We start from the raw sequence: 17,965 nt of genomic DNA, 5'->3' as shown, positions 1-17,965 counted from the left end.
CCTCCTGAGGAGAAAATTTCCTGTGCTCCTAGAAATAACTAAAATCAGAGACTTACTTAGAATTGAAAGGTGCCTTTTGAGACAGCTAGGTGACTCCAGGCCTGGAATCAGGAATACCTGAGTTCAAATTGACACTTAGTAGCAGGGTGACCCTGGGTAAGTCATTTAACCCTGTTTGTCTCAGTTTCCTCATCTGTAAAATGATCTGGAGAAGGAAATGGCAAACTACTTTAGTATCTCCGCCAAGGAAATTCCAAATGGGGTCATGAAGAGTCAGATATGACTGAACAACAACAAAACAGATGAAAAAACTGACACAAAGTAAATTGCCCAGCGTCACGCAACTATTAACTGTCTGAGGTAGAATTTGAACTCAGGTCTTTCTGACTCCATAGCCAGAATTCTATCCACTGCATCACCTAAATGGTTCCACAAGGAGAGAAGTCACCTAGGACAAATCAGAAAGAAAGGATGAGTAGAGACAGCTGTTGGATCTACACAGAGGGATCATATGTCCATATGTGAACTCGTCAAGAACAAGAGAGAGGTACCATCCTCCCAGGGCTCATGTCCAAGATATGATAGAGGATCTCCTGTCAAGCCTGACAACCATCATCTATTTCTGGTGATTCATGTGGAAGCAAATGATGGAGCCATGATATCCTCGGGTAGAAACTCAGAACATCAGGGACGCAGGTGATGTTCTCACTGCTGCTGCCAATAGAAAGTATGGACTGCAGAAAAGAAAAATGGCTTTGGGACAGGTACAGCTAGTGAAGATGATGTTGCCTGAGGACATGGTGTGGATTTCTGGATCATTGTTTAAAATATGGAAAGAGTGGGTCTTGGCCAAGGATCAATCGTATCTAACAAGGGCCAGTAAAAAAAGAAGTGTATGTATATGTGTGTGTGTGTGTGTGTATACACACACACACGTACACACACACACATTTTTGCCTTGGATATCTAATCTGTGTGGCTCTAAATGAAAAGATAGAAAGGGAAAATCTGTCCATGGGAACCCACCAATTCCAATAATAGAGAGTAAGTAGGAAGAAGAGTTATCAGTGAAAATGAACCATAATTCTCATTTGGCAATAACCAGCAAGAGGATCAACAATGAAACCCAAGGCTTTACAGAGTAAGAAGAAGGGTTAGGGATGATGGGTCTAAGTCTGAAAGTTCATTAGTAAAGGGAACTTCCAATATGGAAACTCCTTCCACTGATACTGGAAAGTAACTCAACTGTAACTTACAATCTTAAAGAGTTGCCTAGGGTCAGTGAGTAGTTAAGTGATTTGCCCATGATCATATAGCTAGTATGTGTTAGAGGCAAGATTTGAACCCGGGTCTTCTGTCAATTCAACCCCATAGGCATGAGACTTGACAGGAGGACACTCGTAACTGGAATATGGCTAGGGAAACTTAAACCTTATTCAAAAGGAGTAGATTGGATGGAAGGAAAGATAGAACAACTCTGGAGATTAAAACCATGAAGAACCCTAAAAACTAGAGGGAGGAAGGAAAGTAGAGAATATGTGGGTGAGGAAAAATGGAGGGGGACTGGAAGCAGTATTGTGGGGAAGGATCCCACTCATGAAATGGATGAGAAATGGAACAAAACCTGACAGAGGCAAAATACAGCATGTGGGGGAAATCTCACTCTAGATACTTGCTGGAGCTTCCCCCACTCTCTCTTTCTTTCTTTCTTTCTTTCCTTTTCTTTTTCTTTCTTTCTTTCTTTCTTTCTTTCTTTCTTTCTTTCTTTCTTTCTTTCTTTCTTTCTTTCTCTCTTTCTTTCTTTCTTTCTTTCCTTCTTTCCTTTTTCCTTCTTTCTTTCTCTTTCTTTCTTTCTTCCTTCCTTCCTTCCTTTCCTTCTTTCCTTTTCTTTTTCTTTCTTTCTTTTTCTTTCCTTTTCTTTTTCTTTCTTTTCTTTCTTTCTTTCCTTCCTTCTTTCTTTCTTTGTTTCTTTCTCTCTCTCTTCCTTCCTTCCTTCCTTCCTTCCTTCCTTCCTTCCTTCCTTCCTTCCTACCTTTCTGACTTCCTTCCTTTCCCTCTGCTCAAAGCAGAGCAGCTAATAAATTCTTTACTTTCCTTGAGGATTCTTCATTCTTCAAAAAGTAGAGGAAGAAAAAAGAAGAGTGAACTTGGATCTGATTTTTACTAATAAGAAGGAAGTGATTGCTGAAGTAGGAATGCTGAGAAATTTGGGTTGAATTGAGCTCTCCATCTTAGAATTTGTGATTTGTTTTTTAAAAGGAAGGGGAAACTGAAAAGAATCTGATCCAATTCAATTGAGTAAGCATCTATTTTGTATCCATGTTCCAGGCAGGAGGAGCATGGTATAAAGGATAGAGAGCTGGTCTCAGAAACATCAAGGCTTAGTTCAAATGCTGCCTCTGATATCAATTAGCTATATGACCCTGGGCAAGTCAAGTAAACTCTCAATGCCTCCAGGTAGCTCTCTAGAACTCTAAGTTACAGATGAATGTATATTCTGCATTGGTGGAATAAGTTTCCATACTTGAAACTCCCCATATCCATGAAATCATAAGTCTGATTTTTTAAAATGTGCTTAACATAAGGAATATGAAGACAAAATGAAGAGTCCCTGCCCTTGATATTGCCTCCAGTATTCCAACAGAGGGAAACATGGGCACAGATAAGCAAGTCCAAAGTAGGGAGAGTACCAACAAGTCCAGGAATCAGGAAGGCCCCAGAGGAGAGGGCATTTGAGCCAAGTTTTGAATCGATGTAGGAATTTCATGAGGCAGGGATGAGGAGGAAAATCATTCCAGGCACAGGGACATGTGCAGAGGGACAAAATTGGTAAATGATATCAGGAACAAGAAATAGAAAATAGGATGGTTTTGCTTAAGCACCTCTGGGTTCTACATGAGAGATAGTAACATGAAGCAGGGCTGGAAAGATACATTGGAATGAGATTGTAAAGGACGGGCTTTAAATCAAAGACAGAAGTGTATTTTATCCTAAGGAACCATTGAGATTTTTTGAATAGGGGATTGACATGGTCAGATCTGTGCTTCTGGAATATCAGTTTGGTAGCTGGGTGGAGGATGGATTAGAGAGGAGAGATACTGGGGGAAGAAAACCAATTAATCAGCTATTCTTGAAGTCCATGTGAGAGATGATAAAGGACTGGACTCCAGTGGTTGTGCATAAGTAGGAAGGACAGATATTGTGGAGGTAAAATTGACAACATCTCAAACCCTTCCCCTTCCTACCTTCCCTTTTACCATCCAGGGTACCACCACCCTCCTGAAGTCACCCAGGTTGGCAACCTAAGTGTCATCTTTGATTTCTCATTCTCTCACCATCACCCCCATGTCAAATCTTGTCAATTCTACCACTGTAACACCTATTATATATATCCCCTTCTCTCCTCGGACATTGCCACCACCTTGGTCCAGGTCCTAATCACTTCATTCCTTGTCTATTGCAGTATCCCTTCTATTGGTCTTTCTGCCCTATGTCTCTTCCCACTCTTTCCCATCCTTTAGTCAGCTAACAAACAGATTTTCCTAAAGTGTGAGTCTGATCATGTTCAATAATCATTCAACTCCAGTGGCTTCCTATTACCTTCAGATCAAATATAAAATCCTCTGGGTTTAAAAGCCTTCCACAACCTGGTCCCTCTCTACCTTTCCAGACTTCTTACATCTTACTTCCCTCCACACACTCCAGTGAAACTGGCATCATTGTTATTCCTTGAACAAGATACTTCATCTTCAGACTCCATTCATTTTCAGTGGGTATCCCCCATGCCTGAAATTCTTCCTTTTCATCTCTATTTCCTGGCTTCCCTGACTCTCTTCTGGTCCCAGCTAAAATCTCACCTTCTGCAAGAGCTGTTTTTGGTTACTGACTTGCTTCAGTCATGTCTGACTATCCTTGACCCCATTTGAAGTTTCTTTAGCAAAGATACTGGAGTGGTTTGCCAATTCTTTCTCCAGCTCATTTACAAATGAAAAAACTGAGGTAAACAGGGCTTCACAGCTATTAAGTTTCTGATGCCAAATTTGAACTCAGGTCCTCCTGATTCCAGGGCAAGCACTCTATCCACTGTGCCTTCTGCAAGAAACCTTTCCTGATCCCCCTTAATGCCAGAGCCTTCCCTCTGAGATCATCTCCAGTTTTTCCTGTCTACATCTTTTTGTTACATTTAGTGGCAACCACACTGGCATACCTAGGATGGCTGTTAGCACAGATTCTTAGATCTGCTTTACTAGGAAAGACTACTCAAAAAAGTGTCAATAATCTTTTAATTATATTTATTAGTTCAGAGGAAAAATCAGCACCCTGAACTTCAGAGAAAATCCAAACAAAGAAAATAGAGAAAATCCAAACAAAGAAAATAGAAAAAGTAGAGAAATAAAGACCAACAGACATGGCTTCTGTCTGAGAAATTAGTACAAAGCAACAGAAAGATCCAACTGTCTGACCAAGGCAATACATACATAGTTGCCAGAGAGAGAAGTACCAATGGGTTTTTCAATGTCGGGAAGGGCTCCTTAACAGCTACCTAGTGTCTCATCTGGTCAAATCACAAGAACACTCTTCCAATGAGTGAGCCCCAAAGCAAAATGCTAAACTCAGAGTATATATGTACACTTCTTTAGGGTCAGAGGGCATCACAACCCTCTTGACCCATTGCCTAATTACAAAGTAACAAAAGATGTGAACCTTCCTGAAAAAACAAGCCTCCCCCTAATAAAGCTTCCCTTAATGGGCTTCACATGGGGCGTATTAATGGGTGGGAAGATCTTTTATCCTGTTAACATTACAGTTAATAGCAGTCTCTGGCATAAGATTGTGAGCTCCTTGAGATCAGGGATTATTTTTGCACCTCCAGTGCTTACCACAGTGCCTGGTAAGTGCTAATAAATATTTTTAACTTGACTTGACCTAGAAGTAGAGATGAGGGGTAAAGGAGAGGGAAGAATCCAGGAGGACTCTGAATTTTTTAGCTTGATTGCTTAGAGGGATGGTTGAGAAAAGGGTGAGTTTAGTGGGAATAGATAATGAGTTCCATTTTAGATATGCTGAGTTTGAAGAGGGTTCCAAAAGGCAGTTGGTGAGAGGGTACCAGAGTTCAGGAGACAGATGAGGGCTGCATATGTATATCTGGGAATCACCTGCATAGTGGTGCTAGCCGATTTAACCCCTGAAAGATGATGACATCACCAAAAGAGGAAGTGGTGATAGAAATAAGACCCCATGACAAAAACCTGAGGCATACCCATACATAGGGTTCAAGAAACATGGATGATAATCCTCTGAAGAAGTCTGGGAAGGAACAGTCAGACAGGTGGAAAGAGAACCAGGAGAGAAGAGAGTCATGAGTAGTCAAGGAGGAGAAAGTATCCAGGAGGAGGGGGTAATAACCTCTATTTTAGGTGAGAGCATTTCAAAGAGCTCAGAGAAAGAATAGGATTTCATAGGCTAATATCCAAGAGGAGTCAGTCAAAAAGAGATGGGCAGCCCTCAGAAATGGAAGTCTGACAATGGAAGTATGAAATTTCAGTGAGGAAGAAAAGGATGGTTTGCCTAAATAGACCAAGGGAGATTTATACACAGGGAATTCATTGACCAAATTATATTTTTTGATGTAGAAAATGGAATCAAGGGCAGGTAATGAAGGATGAATACAAAACAGAGGTAAAGTCATGTAAGAATAAAATCAGGAATGCTAAAACTCAAAATGAGCTAAACCTGGCAATGAATGCTAAGAAAGACAAAAACGCACTTTAAGTTGTAGTGGTTTCATGGGTAAGTGCAATCAATCGATTGATTTACTGAGCACCCACTATATGCTGAGCTTCTACATTACAAAGACAAAAGTAAGAAACAGACTGAGTGCTCAAGGAGTTTGTGATATTGGGGAGACAATGCAGACACAAAGAAGTATATACAGGAAGGAAGGAACAAACATTTATTAAATGCCTACTCTGTGCCAGGTACCATGCAAAGCACTTGATACATTTTATCTCATTTGATCCTGGAAGATAGGTGGTATTATTATCATCTCCATTTTACAGGTAACTCGCCCAAGGTTACCCAGCTAGTAAATGTCTGAGGGTGCACTGGAACTCAGGTCTTCCTGGCTACTCTATCCAGTGCAGTGCCACCTAGTGGCTTCTAATTTATGAAAAATATATACAAAGTAATTGGAGGAGGGGAGGGGAGATGCTAGCAACCAGGGGATCCAAGAAAGACTTTATGTAGAAAGTGTCACAAACTGACACTGGAAGAAAACTAGGGACTCTAAGAGGCAAAGGTGAAGAGGGAGGACAATCTAAGTAGGGAGATGGACTTGGGGAGGGGACAGACAGCCTGTGCAAAGGCAAGCAGATAGGAGAGGGACTGACATGTAAGAAACTGCAAGGCCAGTTTGGCTGTGTTGTGGAGTGCATGAAGGGAAGTGATATACAATAAGGCTAGAAAAATGAGTTGGGGTTAGGTTATGAAGGATTTTACATGCCAGACAGAAGAGTTTATATTTGATCCTAGAGGAACCATGAAGGGAGTGACATGGTCAGACAAGTGCTTAAGGGAAAATCACTTTGGCAGTCATGTAGAGGATGAATTGGAGAGATCTGACTGTGGAAGAGCAAAGAAGGATCAGGTCTGCTTTTCCAGGTAGACAGGTTAATGTCAGCAGACCATGGAGAGAAGGCAAAACTACTCAATTCTTTTATGTCCCTATCAAAGAGAATAATCTTTAGCCTGGAAAGGATAGAACAAAACAAGTTAACAGAATATTGAAGGGGCAGCTAGAGCAGTGGCTAGAGCACCAACTCTGGAGTCAGGAGGACCTGAGTTCAAATCCCGCCTCAGATGCTTGACACTCACTAGCTGTGTGACCCTGAGCAAAACACTTAACCCCAAATACCTTGCAACAAGCAAACAAAAAACAACCCAGGATACTGAAGACCAAGATGAGCAGGATGATTATAAGAGAGCATCTAGCTGTCCTCAGAGAGCTCAAATCACAGGCCCAAGGGAACTATTTTCCAGGGCACTGAGAGGGGTGACAGATATGACTGTGGAACCACTATCAATAATCTTTGAAAAATACTAGAGAATAGGAAGGATGTCTAATGATTGAAGAAAGGCAAATGTTGATGTGCTTTCTAATGAAAGAGAAAGGGGTTTCATTTTTAACTATAAGCTGACACACTGGTTTTGATTCTAGCAAAATTCTAGAACCCACAAGGCAGCTAGATGAGGACCTGGGTTCAAGGGTGACTTCAGACACTTACTAGCTGTGTGACCCTGGGCAAGTCACTTAAACCTCAATTGCCTCCAAAAAAAACCTAGAATCTATTATTAAAGGCCTAATTTGGGAATATTTAGAAAGGGGAAATGATCCCCCAAGAGCCAGGACAGTTTCAGCTAGAACAGTTCATGCCAGATAAACCTGATTCCTTTTTTTATTTCCTTTTGGAGTTTTCTGGAGAAGATTAAGCCTAAGGCCCCTTCCAGCTCTAGGTCTATGACTTTCTGAGCTATGAATTAGCTTAGAGAAGAAAAGATCTGGAGGAAAGGGGCAAGATGGATATGACAGCCATCTTCAAGCACCCGGGGGGTTCTTGTGTGAAAGAGGAATTAGGTTTGCTTTGCTCAACCTCAGAAGACAGAACTAGACAATGCACGAGGTGATGAGTTGTAGGGAAGCAGATTTTAGTTCCCAAGTGAGGAGAAACCCTAAAAATCCAAGCAATCCCAGAGTGGAATGGCTGGCCCTGACATCAGGAGAGCTGTAAGCAGAAACTGGAGAGAAAGGCTGCAAAGGGACTCCTTTAGGGATTCAGATAAGACTTAGACTGAAGTGTCTTCCGACCCAGTTTCTACAATTCTGTCAATTCCTTATTATTGTGGAAAACATATACAAAGATTTCTATATTCATAATCACAGCCATCATCTCATTCTGAGGACTCTCAGAAGCTATTAGGGTGATGCTAGGGTGGGAAGAGTTCGGCCCAGGGTCAGGAAGGCCTGAGACAAAATCCAACCTCAGACACTTATTAGTTGTATAATCCAAAGCACACCACTCAACTCCTCAACTGTAAAATGGGGATAATGACAGCACCTACCTCTAAGAGTTGTTGGGAGGATCCAATGAGATGATATTTGTAAAGCACTTAGCATGGTGCCTGGTACATAGTAGGTGCTTAATAAATGTGTGTTCCTTCCTTCCCTCAGAGCTGGAAGGGCAGACCTCAAAGTAGGGAGTGGGAAACCTGTGGCCTTAAGGCCATGTATGGCCCTCTAGGTCCTCAAGTGCAGCCCTCTGACTGAATCCAAACTTCTACAGAAGCCCTGGTAAGTGCTCATTCAGGCTCCATGAGGAGATCTTTAGAACAGGGGACCCCCCCACACACACACTTCTTGTGGCAGCCTTTTCCACCCCATTAGGAAGTTTCTCTCTATATAGAGCTGAAATCTGCCTCTCTTCCATTTCAACCCACTACTCTTCTCTCTGCCTTCTGGGGTAAGCAGAGTAACAACCCTTCTTCTACATGCCTGCTCCCCCATCCCCCCAAGTCATCTCTTCTCTAGGCTAGGTACCCTCAATTCCTTCAGATAATTCTGGGCATGGTTTCAGGTCCCCTCACCATCCTAATCCCCCTTTTATGGAAATTCCTCAGCTTGTCAATGTCCTTTCTAGAATATAATGCCCATAAGTGAACAAGACAGCAGAGCAGAATCCAGCCCCGCCTCACTCTGGACACTATGCCTCTCTTAATGAAGGTGAAAATAACAACAGTAATGAGAGCTAGCATTATTTAGTGCATTATACTTTTTTGTCTTTTTTGGAGGGGGGGAGGCAGGGCAATTAGGACTTGCCCAAGGTCACACAGCTAGTAAGTGTTAAGTGTCTAAGACCAAATTTGAACTCAGGTCCTCCTGACTCCAGGGCTGGTGTTCTATTCACTGTGTCACCTACTTGTCCCTATTTAGTGCATTAAGGTTGGCAAAGTTAATTCTTACAACCCTGGGAGATATAAATGCTATTGTTATCTTCATTCTATAGATGAGGAAACTAAGGCTTAAAGATTAAGTGATAAAATGGTCGTGAAAATCATTCCTAGAATACCTATCTCATAGTGTTGTTGTGAGACTCAAAATAAGATTGTGTACATAAAGGGATTTGCAAACTTTAAAGCTATACACATATTAGGGTCTTTTATTCCCTAATCTAGTAATCTTGCCACACAAAAAAAGGAAATTAGGTTAATCTGGCATTTTAAAAGATTTTGATGCTGCCTTGTGTTTTTCATACCAGTCAATGCTGCTTCCCCTATCCTGACCCCAAACACTCCTAGTAATAACAGCAAAACTATAGCTACTATATATCACTGTCTATGTGGCAGTCTATACCCACACTCTTCTGAGAGGAGGGAAAGCCTGTTTCATCATCTGTTCCCTGGGATCAAGACTGGTTGGCATGACCTGTTCTTGTGAAACCATGAAGACACACTAGCCCTTTGTGATCACTGCTTTTCTTTCTAAATTCTTAGATGCCATCCCTTTAATGTTCTAGCATTTAGCAATGGATTGAAGTCAAGCTCATCAGCCTATAGTTTACAGACTTTACCCTCTCTGTTTTGAAAATTAGGATGCCAATCTGCCTTTCCCTTGTTTCATGGTACCTCTTTCACATTCCCCAGCATCTTTCAAAAGACACCTACAGAATAGCTACCACATCTCTCCATCTATTTGCTCAAAGAATTCTCACCCATTCTTTAAAGGCTACCTCAAACTCCACCTCTTCCATAAAGACCTCTGAGCTCTGATTACTGAGCCTTATCTTGCCCAGTCCAAAGTCTGCCATGCTAATTCCTAGGCATCTCCAAGCCATGCTGCCTATATTAGGCCTTCTCTCCTCCCCACCCCTCATTGAAACTTCAACTCTTGCTTCTATGATTGTAGGTTCTTTTTTTTTAGTTTATTTTTTATTTTTAACATTGTTTTAAAAAATTTTTGAGTTACAAATTCTCTTTCTTTCTAGTCCCTCTCCCACCCACTGAGAAGACAAGCAATATAACATCAATTAGACATGCAAAGCCCTGTGAAACATATGACCTTAGGTTCTGACTGGTGAGTTCAACCTTCTTAGTGGGTCCCAAGCCCTCTATTCCACCTCCTGTCCATTTCTGAACTCTGGCTTCCTCTTCCTCTCATTGGAACTGGTACCTAACCCTTCACTTTGCCAATCTAGCTCCCCTATTTGTGCTGTCTTCCCTTATTATAATGTAAACTCCTTGAGGGCAGGGACAGACTTTGCTTGTTTTTGTATCATCATCACTCAGCACAATGCCTCCCACATAGTAAGCACTGAACAAAATTTTTTTCATTCATTCTTTCTTCACTCATCCACTCATTCATAAAATCTTCCCATATCCCAGGGGTCTGTAATAACCTTCATTCTCAGAACTCACATAGCACTGGGTTTGTTTGCTTTTCTTCCTTTGGCACATCTCTGATGCAATTATCATATATTATTTTGTACAGTTATCTATGTTTATGTCATCTTATACTGTAAGTCCCAGGAGGGCAGGGACTTTAATGCATCCTCAGTAAATTTGTATTTCCAATAGCACCAAGCACTTAATAATAAAATAATAATAATGAAAATGTTAGGGTGACTAAATAAACCAAGTTACATCAGCTGCCTATACAATTCTTTTCTTAAATTGTGAACAGACAATCTTAAGCCATTGAACCATTTTATTACTTATCCAATTATAGCCCAAAATTGTCGGCTCTCACAAATACCCTGTGAGATAGATTAGGCAGGAAGATGTTATCTCCATTTTACATATGAGGAAACTAAGGCTCCCTGAGATGATTTGCCCAAGGTCACACAGATAGTAAGTGGTATTATAAACCAGTACTCAGGTCTTTTCATTCCTGATCTAGTTTGTTTTTTTCCATTACCCCACAGTTGTCTAGGTAGATGTCTTGAACTCTCAGTTTGTACTTAGTCTTATTCTGCCTTGAACCTAAATTCAAATTTTTCTGCTCCATCAAAGCAAACTTCCTCCCATTCACCCATTTTTGGAACCCTGACTAGGCAGTTTCCCTTGCCTGGAACAAGCTCCCCCATTCCCTGCGTAAGATCTTCCCATTCTCTGGGAACCCTTCCTTCACTAACCACTAGGCTCTACCAACAGCACTCCTTGGAGTTCACAGGCTAAGTATACGATTCCATGTAAATGATCCCTTATAAAGCAAACTCAGCATAGAAAAATTTGCTATTCTGCAATTCCTCACAATAGGGGGCACATATGTTAGACATTACTCAGTCTCTTGCAGAGACTAATTTTTGATGTCCCATTATCATTTTGCCTCTGGGTTATATGTTGGCTCAGTCCTTATAAACTCTCTAAGAGCAGCTCCTTCCCCTGGTCCCATAAAACACGGCTCTCCCCTCCCATCAATTCCATCTCACAGTTCTTTCCCCCGTGACACATCCTACTCCTTCCCCATTATACAGCTTCCTCCCCATGACAGTGTCTTTGCTCCCCAAATACAATTTCCCCCCACCAAAACACCACCCACAATAAAACAGACCCCCTCCTCTTGTTGGTGACCATAACCAAGACACTTATTTCCCTACTCATACACACTCACAAAAAACACACAAACATCCATACATGCCCACGCATGCACATAGTCACAGACATACAAGCACACACGTGAATGCCCCCCACACATACTCTGGTACGCACACATGGATGCCCATACATACACACACATGTCACAAACATGAATGCCCACACGTGTGCACACACATATGCTCATGTGCACACCCATGAATGCCCATACATACACATACTCACATGCACACACGAGTGCCTACACATGTGCACACATACATATACTCATGTCTGCACCTACATATACTCATGCACACCCATGAATGCCCATGTGTCCACACACATATGCTCGTGTGCACACACACAAATGTCCAGACATGTCCACACATACACATGCTTGTATGCACACACGAATGCGTACACATATGCCTGTGTGCACATACATGGATGCCCACACATACATGTACTCGTGCGCACACACCTGCATGCCCACACATACATGTACTTGTGTGCACACACCTGCATGCCCACACATGCATGTACTCGTGTGCACACACCTGCGTGCCCACACATGCATGTACTCGTGTGCACACACCTGCATGCCCACACACACTCTTCCCAGGACCCTCAGGATCCTCTCTCTACCTGTCGATAATGACGGGGTCAGACGGTGTCTCGTTTCGGTTGCCACAACTCTTCTTATCACAGCAGCGGCTGCAAGGAGAGGACAGAGTTATAGAGCCAGGAGTGACCCGGGCATGGTGGAAGAGGAAAGGCACTTGACTTGGAATCGGGAGGCTGTGGGTTCAGATCCCACGTCAGTCATGGACAAACTGTAGGACACTGAACAAGTCCTTAACCTCTCATGCCTCAGTTTCCTCATCTGTAAAATGAGAGGGTGGGAAGTCAAAGGCCTCCACGTCCCTTCCCTCCCTAAATCTATGGTCCTGTGGCCTCTAGTCCAGTCTTCACCATCCTCTGACACTTCCCTGTATTACCTTGGACAAGCCACTTAAATCTCGTTTTTACCATTTATGAAGAGACAGAACTTCAGAGACTCTTCCAATTCTAACTCACAGTCCTAAACTAGGAATTTTCCTTTTAAGACTCTCTCCAATGGTCATTTAATTTCTATTTAAAGACCTCCAGTGAACTAGTTACCTATCAAGGGAGCCCATTCCAGGACTGTTGCTGTTGTTCAGCTATTTCAGTCCTGTCTAACCTTTCTTGGCCCCATTTGGGGTTTTCTTGTCAGAGACACTGGAGTTGTTTGCCATTTCCTTCCCCAGCTCATTTTACAGGTGAGGAAACTGAGGCAAACAAGGGAAGTGACTTTCCCAGGGTCACACAGCTAGTACAGTGTGAGGCCAGATTTGAACTGAGGAAGATAAGTCTTTCTGACTTCAGGCCTGTTGCTCTATCCACTGCACCACCTAGCTGTCCCTCTGTTCCACAAGCCTAATTAGGACTTAATTAAGACTTAATGTTAGGAAGGTAATAATAACAGTGAACACTTACATAGCATTTTAAGATTCGCAAAGTGCTTTACAAATATTATTTCATTTGATCCTCACAACAACCCCAGGAGTAGGTGTTATTATTATCCCCATTCTACCACTGAGGAAACTGATGTAGATAGAGGTTAAGTGACTTGCCCAGAGTCACACAACTAGTGTTTGTGGCAGGATTGAATTCATGCCTTCCTAATTCCTCATCTAGTGCTCTCTCCACTGGGCCACCAGCTGTCTCTTGACATTATTCTCCTCCTGAGAAGTAAGGAGAATAAAATGGGAGTAAAAAATGGAGAAGGAAAGAGAGGACACAAAAGTCAAGAAAGACAGTGGGTGGGGGAGAGAAGGGAAGTGAGGCAAGGGAAAAGGTGAATGGGTATCAGGAGGGTAGGGGAAGAAAGTGGAAGAAAACTATCTCTATGGGAATTGTTTTTATCCAGAAAAAATATCACAAACGGTGCTTGAGGCAAGCAGTATAAAATAGGCCTTCGTGGGGGCCGAGGAAGTGGGGAGAGGAGTGGAGGAGACCACCTTGTGTGTGGGGACACACTGATCCCATGATATCAACAGACTCACCCCAGTCTGCCATTCTTATTTTAACTAATTATTATTGGTAAATATGTGCTAAGGTCTGTTGTTGTTCCCAGACTTCTGAGGGACTGGATATGCCATCAGGGACCTCTAACTCTATTGCCCTCTAAATTTGGTGCCCTGGACAAAGCCCCATTCGCCTCATCCTAGTTCCATTTCTAAAAGAACATGAGGGTGAAAGAATTGAGGGAAGAAAGGAGGGGGAATGGATTTCCTTCAGGGTAGGACCCCTGTCCTTCATTCCCCCTTAAAGCTGGAGGAATAGGTAGGGATACAGCAACAATCAATCCCTACAGATGCTCAGAAAAGCTACAACTAGAATCCGGGGAAGAGAGAAGAATAGGGAATAAAAAGGCCAGGAGTCACCACTGGTCTCTCCATATTTATGAGTGTTCTCCATCTAAATTCCTGCCCACTTATGGGTTGGATCTCCTTTCCAACTCTGGGATTTTAGAATTATATGAAACTATAACTGGGGCTTTGTTTTTCTTGCTTTCTTAGTGGGGGGTGGGAAGAAGCAAATGTTGAAAATAAAACTGAATTTTAAAAGAATTCTAGGAAACTGTGGGTAAAATAAATACGTGTATAGTTTCCCACTGACTCCAGTTTAAAGATCAAAAAGTACATTCTGGAGCTCTGTCAAAAGCTATATTGTCTATCAAGCTAGGAACACACATAGACAGGGCTCCCTCCCAGCCAGCAGACAGGCTCATAGGAAAAGGTGGATCCTTGGTGCTCTGGAAAGAAACCAACTAACTTTGATTCCCAAAAGACCCAAGAGAGGTGAGGGCCCTCTCACCTCTCACTGCCACCATGTCCAGCTCTTCCTTTCCTTGAGATGAGAGAAAGATCTCTATCCTTCTACCACTGCCCAGACATACACTTCCTTTTTATTTGGTATGCACAGAGCTGGTCTTGGGGGAGAGTCAAATATCTGTTTCTCTCTGCCCTTTCCCTCCCCAGCATTGAGAGGGGAGGGGATAGAACACTGCAAGGATAAGGGAGACCATTCTGTATCTATCCATGCCTGCAAGGATCCTGTCCAAGGCCATCTATGGGTTGCCTCAATTTGCACAATAAATGTATTTTTGAAATGTTTATTCACTCATTTGGTGTAAATCAAATATTTCTAAGTGCAATTCTCTTTCCCATGTCCTGGGGGAGCATGTCTTTTTTTTTTTTTTAAGGGATATTATTGTGAATTCTTATTTAACATGAAGAATACCCCATAATTGAACTTGTATGTAAAAACAGATTTCAATATGTTGAGTTTGCTTTAAGCAAAGACCTCTGGGAATAGACCTATTCTGTGTGGCTGAAACTAGAGCACAGAACTTGGAACAATGCGGGTGGGGGAGTTCCAGGAAAACAGATTTTTGGCTCAGGATAACAAAGAACCCTCTAACAATTGGAGCTGTCCAACAATTGGGCCAGCTGCCTTATGAAGTAATGAGCTTTCTGCCAATGGAAGTGTTCACACTAAAGTCTGGAAGACCACCTGTCAGAGATGTTGCTGAGGTGATGCCTGCCCTGGAAGAGGGTGGGTCTACCTGACCTCCAGGGTCCATTCCAGCACTAAAATCTGGAATCCTCATTATATAGCTAAGGGCAGAGCTGGGGTGGCTAGGTCTTTGAGAAGCAGAGATAGGAAGACAAGGAGCCCCACTCACCACCCCCACACCTACCTAGGTCTAGGCTAGAACAGGCTATCGCTCTGTCCATGCCAGACCACACCTGCCCACCTGCTTCTCCATTCCCCTCCCAGTCCTTAGGCGCCACTCCCTACAGCCTTGTTCCTTGCCTCCCCTTTCCCCCCACCCCCACCCCCATCTCTGGAGTCCCCTTCCCTTGGGCCCCAGCTCATTAGTAAAAGTTCCTGCAGCTCAATTAGCGGTGACAGGATGACTCTCCTGTGCGCAAACACGGCTCGAGCGGCACAAACAGCCCTGGCTAATGGGGCCTCAGGGACCCGCCAGCTCAGCTAGTGCCCGGGAGGCCCTCCCCTCCTCCCTATTCTTCCTCCTCCCCCCTTAGCCCTGCCATAAGGCCAGGGACAGCTTTGGTAAATGGCCCAGAGGCAGATGAGAAGAGTTTGAGGCCTGAGGAGCTGGTCTGGACACTCCCCCTCCCCACCCCATCATCTTGCAGGGCCCCGGCCTATATTGCCCTGTGGGTCAGCAACATGGGCACCCAATTATGATGAGGTCTTCCCTCTCCCCTTCCCACCCAGCCGTCAGCACACTCACCTGCACATGATCTCATGGGTGAGGAGGACACGACACATCTCCGGGTTCTTGTCCTGCCCTTCGTAGATGATGGCCTGAAGGGACAGGGGCAACAGACCAGTTGGACAGAAGGGGAGGGGAGAAGAGGGAAAAGGAAGAGCAAGCCACAAAGGACCCACACTTCCGCCTCGAACCAGGTAGTGGAAAGAGCCCTGGATTTGGAATCAGGAGACCTGAGTTCAAATCCCAGTTCTGACTAGCTGGGTAACAGTTGGGCAAGGCACTGAAACTCTCTAAGCCTCAGTTTCCCAATATGTAAAATACAGATGTCGTTAGCACTACTACCTCAAAGGACTGTTGTGAGGAAAGGACTGTGTAAACTGCAAAGCACAAGAGAAAAGTGAGTTATCGGCATGGAATCTTTTCTAAAGAGACTGCTTTGGAGTCAGGAAGAACTGAGTACAAGCATCAAAAACTCGGAACACATACTGGCTGTGTGACCCTTAAACTCTGAATTGCCCCAGGCAAACTCTGAGACTATAAATTACAGAACAGTAACAGATATGAACTGGTAATGGTGTTAGGAGTTCCCTGTACCAATAAAATTACAGATCCAAACTATTTATCTGCATATGTGTGTGTATGTGTATATGCACAATACATACATGTGTATGTGTTTATATACTTATTATTATTTTTATTAGAATTCACTTCTCCTAACCATCTGACCTGTGCTGACTGTCCCAGGAGGGAGGATGTCTGGGAAGGTGCCTTGATGGCAGCTACATTGAGCTGAGGGACAAAACCTGGGCTTGAGAGGAGGGGGGAGCTCCATAAAGCTAGTGAGGAACCAGGGTGAAAGAGGGGAAGTCTTTGGGGACATAGGTAGGAAGAGAAGCTACTGTGGATCACCCCCTTCTCTGTTTCCTCAGGGGTCTTTCTGTTGGGAAGTTTCCTCTTTGATCATCCACAGGCTCCTTTTGAAAAGCTGTAGCAAAGACTGAAAAGTCAAGGTTTATCCAAAGCCCCCCTGGCTTTCACCACAGGGATAGGGCTACCTTGGGGTTTATGAACTTGGCTCTTGTTTTTTTTTTAATGTTCTGATAACTGTATTTCAATATAATTGGTTTCCTTTGTAATCTTATGCATCTTTTTTTATGTTGAAAAAGTATGATGCTTAGAAGGCCATCGGTTTCACCACATTGCCAAAAGGGTCCATGACATACAAAAAGATGAAAAATGCCTGGAATATTATATAGACATGATTTTTTTTTGGCATAAGGAACTCCTGGGTGAGGAAACTCCTACCAACACAAGCCAGCACCTTCTCTGAAACTTATAGCCTTAAAGAGTTGCCCAGGGAGAAGAGAGGTTAAGCGACTTGCCAGGGGTCACACAGACACTACATGTTGGAGGCAAGGGTTAGCCTAGGTCTTTCTAGTTTTGAGGCCAGCTCTCTATCCACTATACCATGCAGCCTATCATGGGTTTCTCTTTAAGACCAAAAAGTAGGAGAGTAAAGAACCTTCTCCTTGGGTTACACCTACTGAATTGAGCTAGAGGAGACCTGACTATAAACCCCCCAACCCAGATATGAATCCTGGTTCTCACCTTTGACTGGCCATGCCCCCTCTTCCCCACCTTCGCCCTCTGCCATCCCAGTCAATCTGCCCCCATTCTCCCTGCAACCTAGATGGTCTAAGTAGCCCCATTTACAGCACTGTCATCAGCAGGAACATTGGCTTAATGTGGGCATGTCTGTTGTGTACTTATTATTAATATAGCTAAAACCCGAGTCATCATCTTCACTCCAAGTTAGACCCACCTCTAACTTCCTTCTTTCAGAGGATGCTTACATCATTCTCCCACACACTCTGACTCAGTAGCCCCAAGAATCTTTGGTTCCTAGACTCTTCTCCAACACTGAAAGCCAATAAATGTCTGGGTTTCATATCTCTCTCATCCGCCCCTCCCCTTCCATTCCCACTGATGCTGCCCCCAGGTTAATAG

At 43.3% G+C, this 17,965-nt stretch overlaps 1 protein-coding gene across 4 annotated transcripts in view; it reads right to left on the bottom strand.

Annotated features, from left to right (window-relative positions):
* EBF4 (EBF family member 4) overlaps positions 1-17,965 on the bottom strand; it is a 108,907-nt gene that overhangs the window by 63,068 nt on the left and 27,874 nt on the right. For all 4 annotated transcript variants that reach the window (XM_069072177.1, XM_069072193.1, XM_069072203.1 and 1 more), the window contains 2 exons: positions 15,977-16,050; positions 12,274-12,342 (listed from right to left, as the gene is read on the bottom strand). In XM_069072177.1, coding sequence (XP_068928278.1) covers positions 12,274-12,342; positions 15,977-16,050 — 143 coding nt within the window. The remainder of the gene's footprint in view (positions 1-12,273; positions 12,343-15,976; positions 16,051-17,965) is intronic.

This window comes from Petaurus breviceps, unplaced genomic scaffold (assembly GCF_028583685.1).
Source record: "Petaurus breviceps papuanus isolate PSGF00001 unplaced genomic scaffold, PetGlider_PUasm1.0 140, whole genome shotgun sequence".
NCBI lineage: Eukaryota > Metazoa > Chordata > Mammalia > Diprotodontia > Petauridae > Petaurus > Petaurus breviceps.
This window is presented reverse-complemented; position numbering and strand designations above follow the sequence as displayed.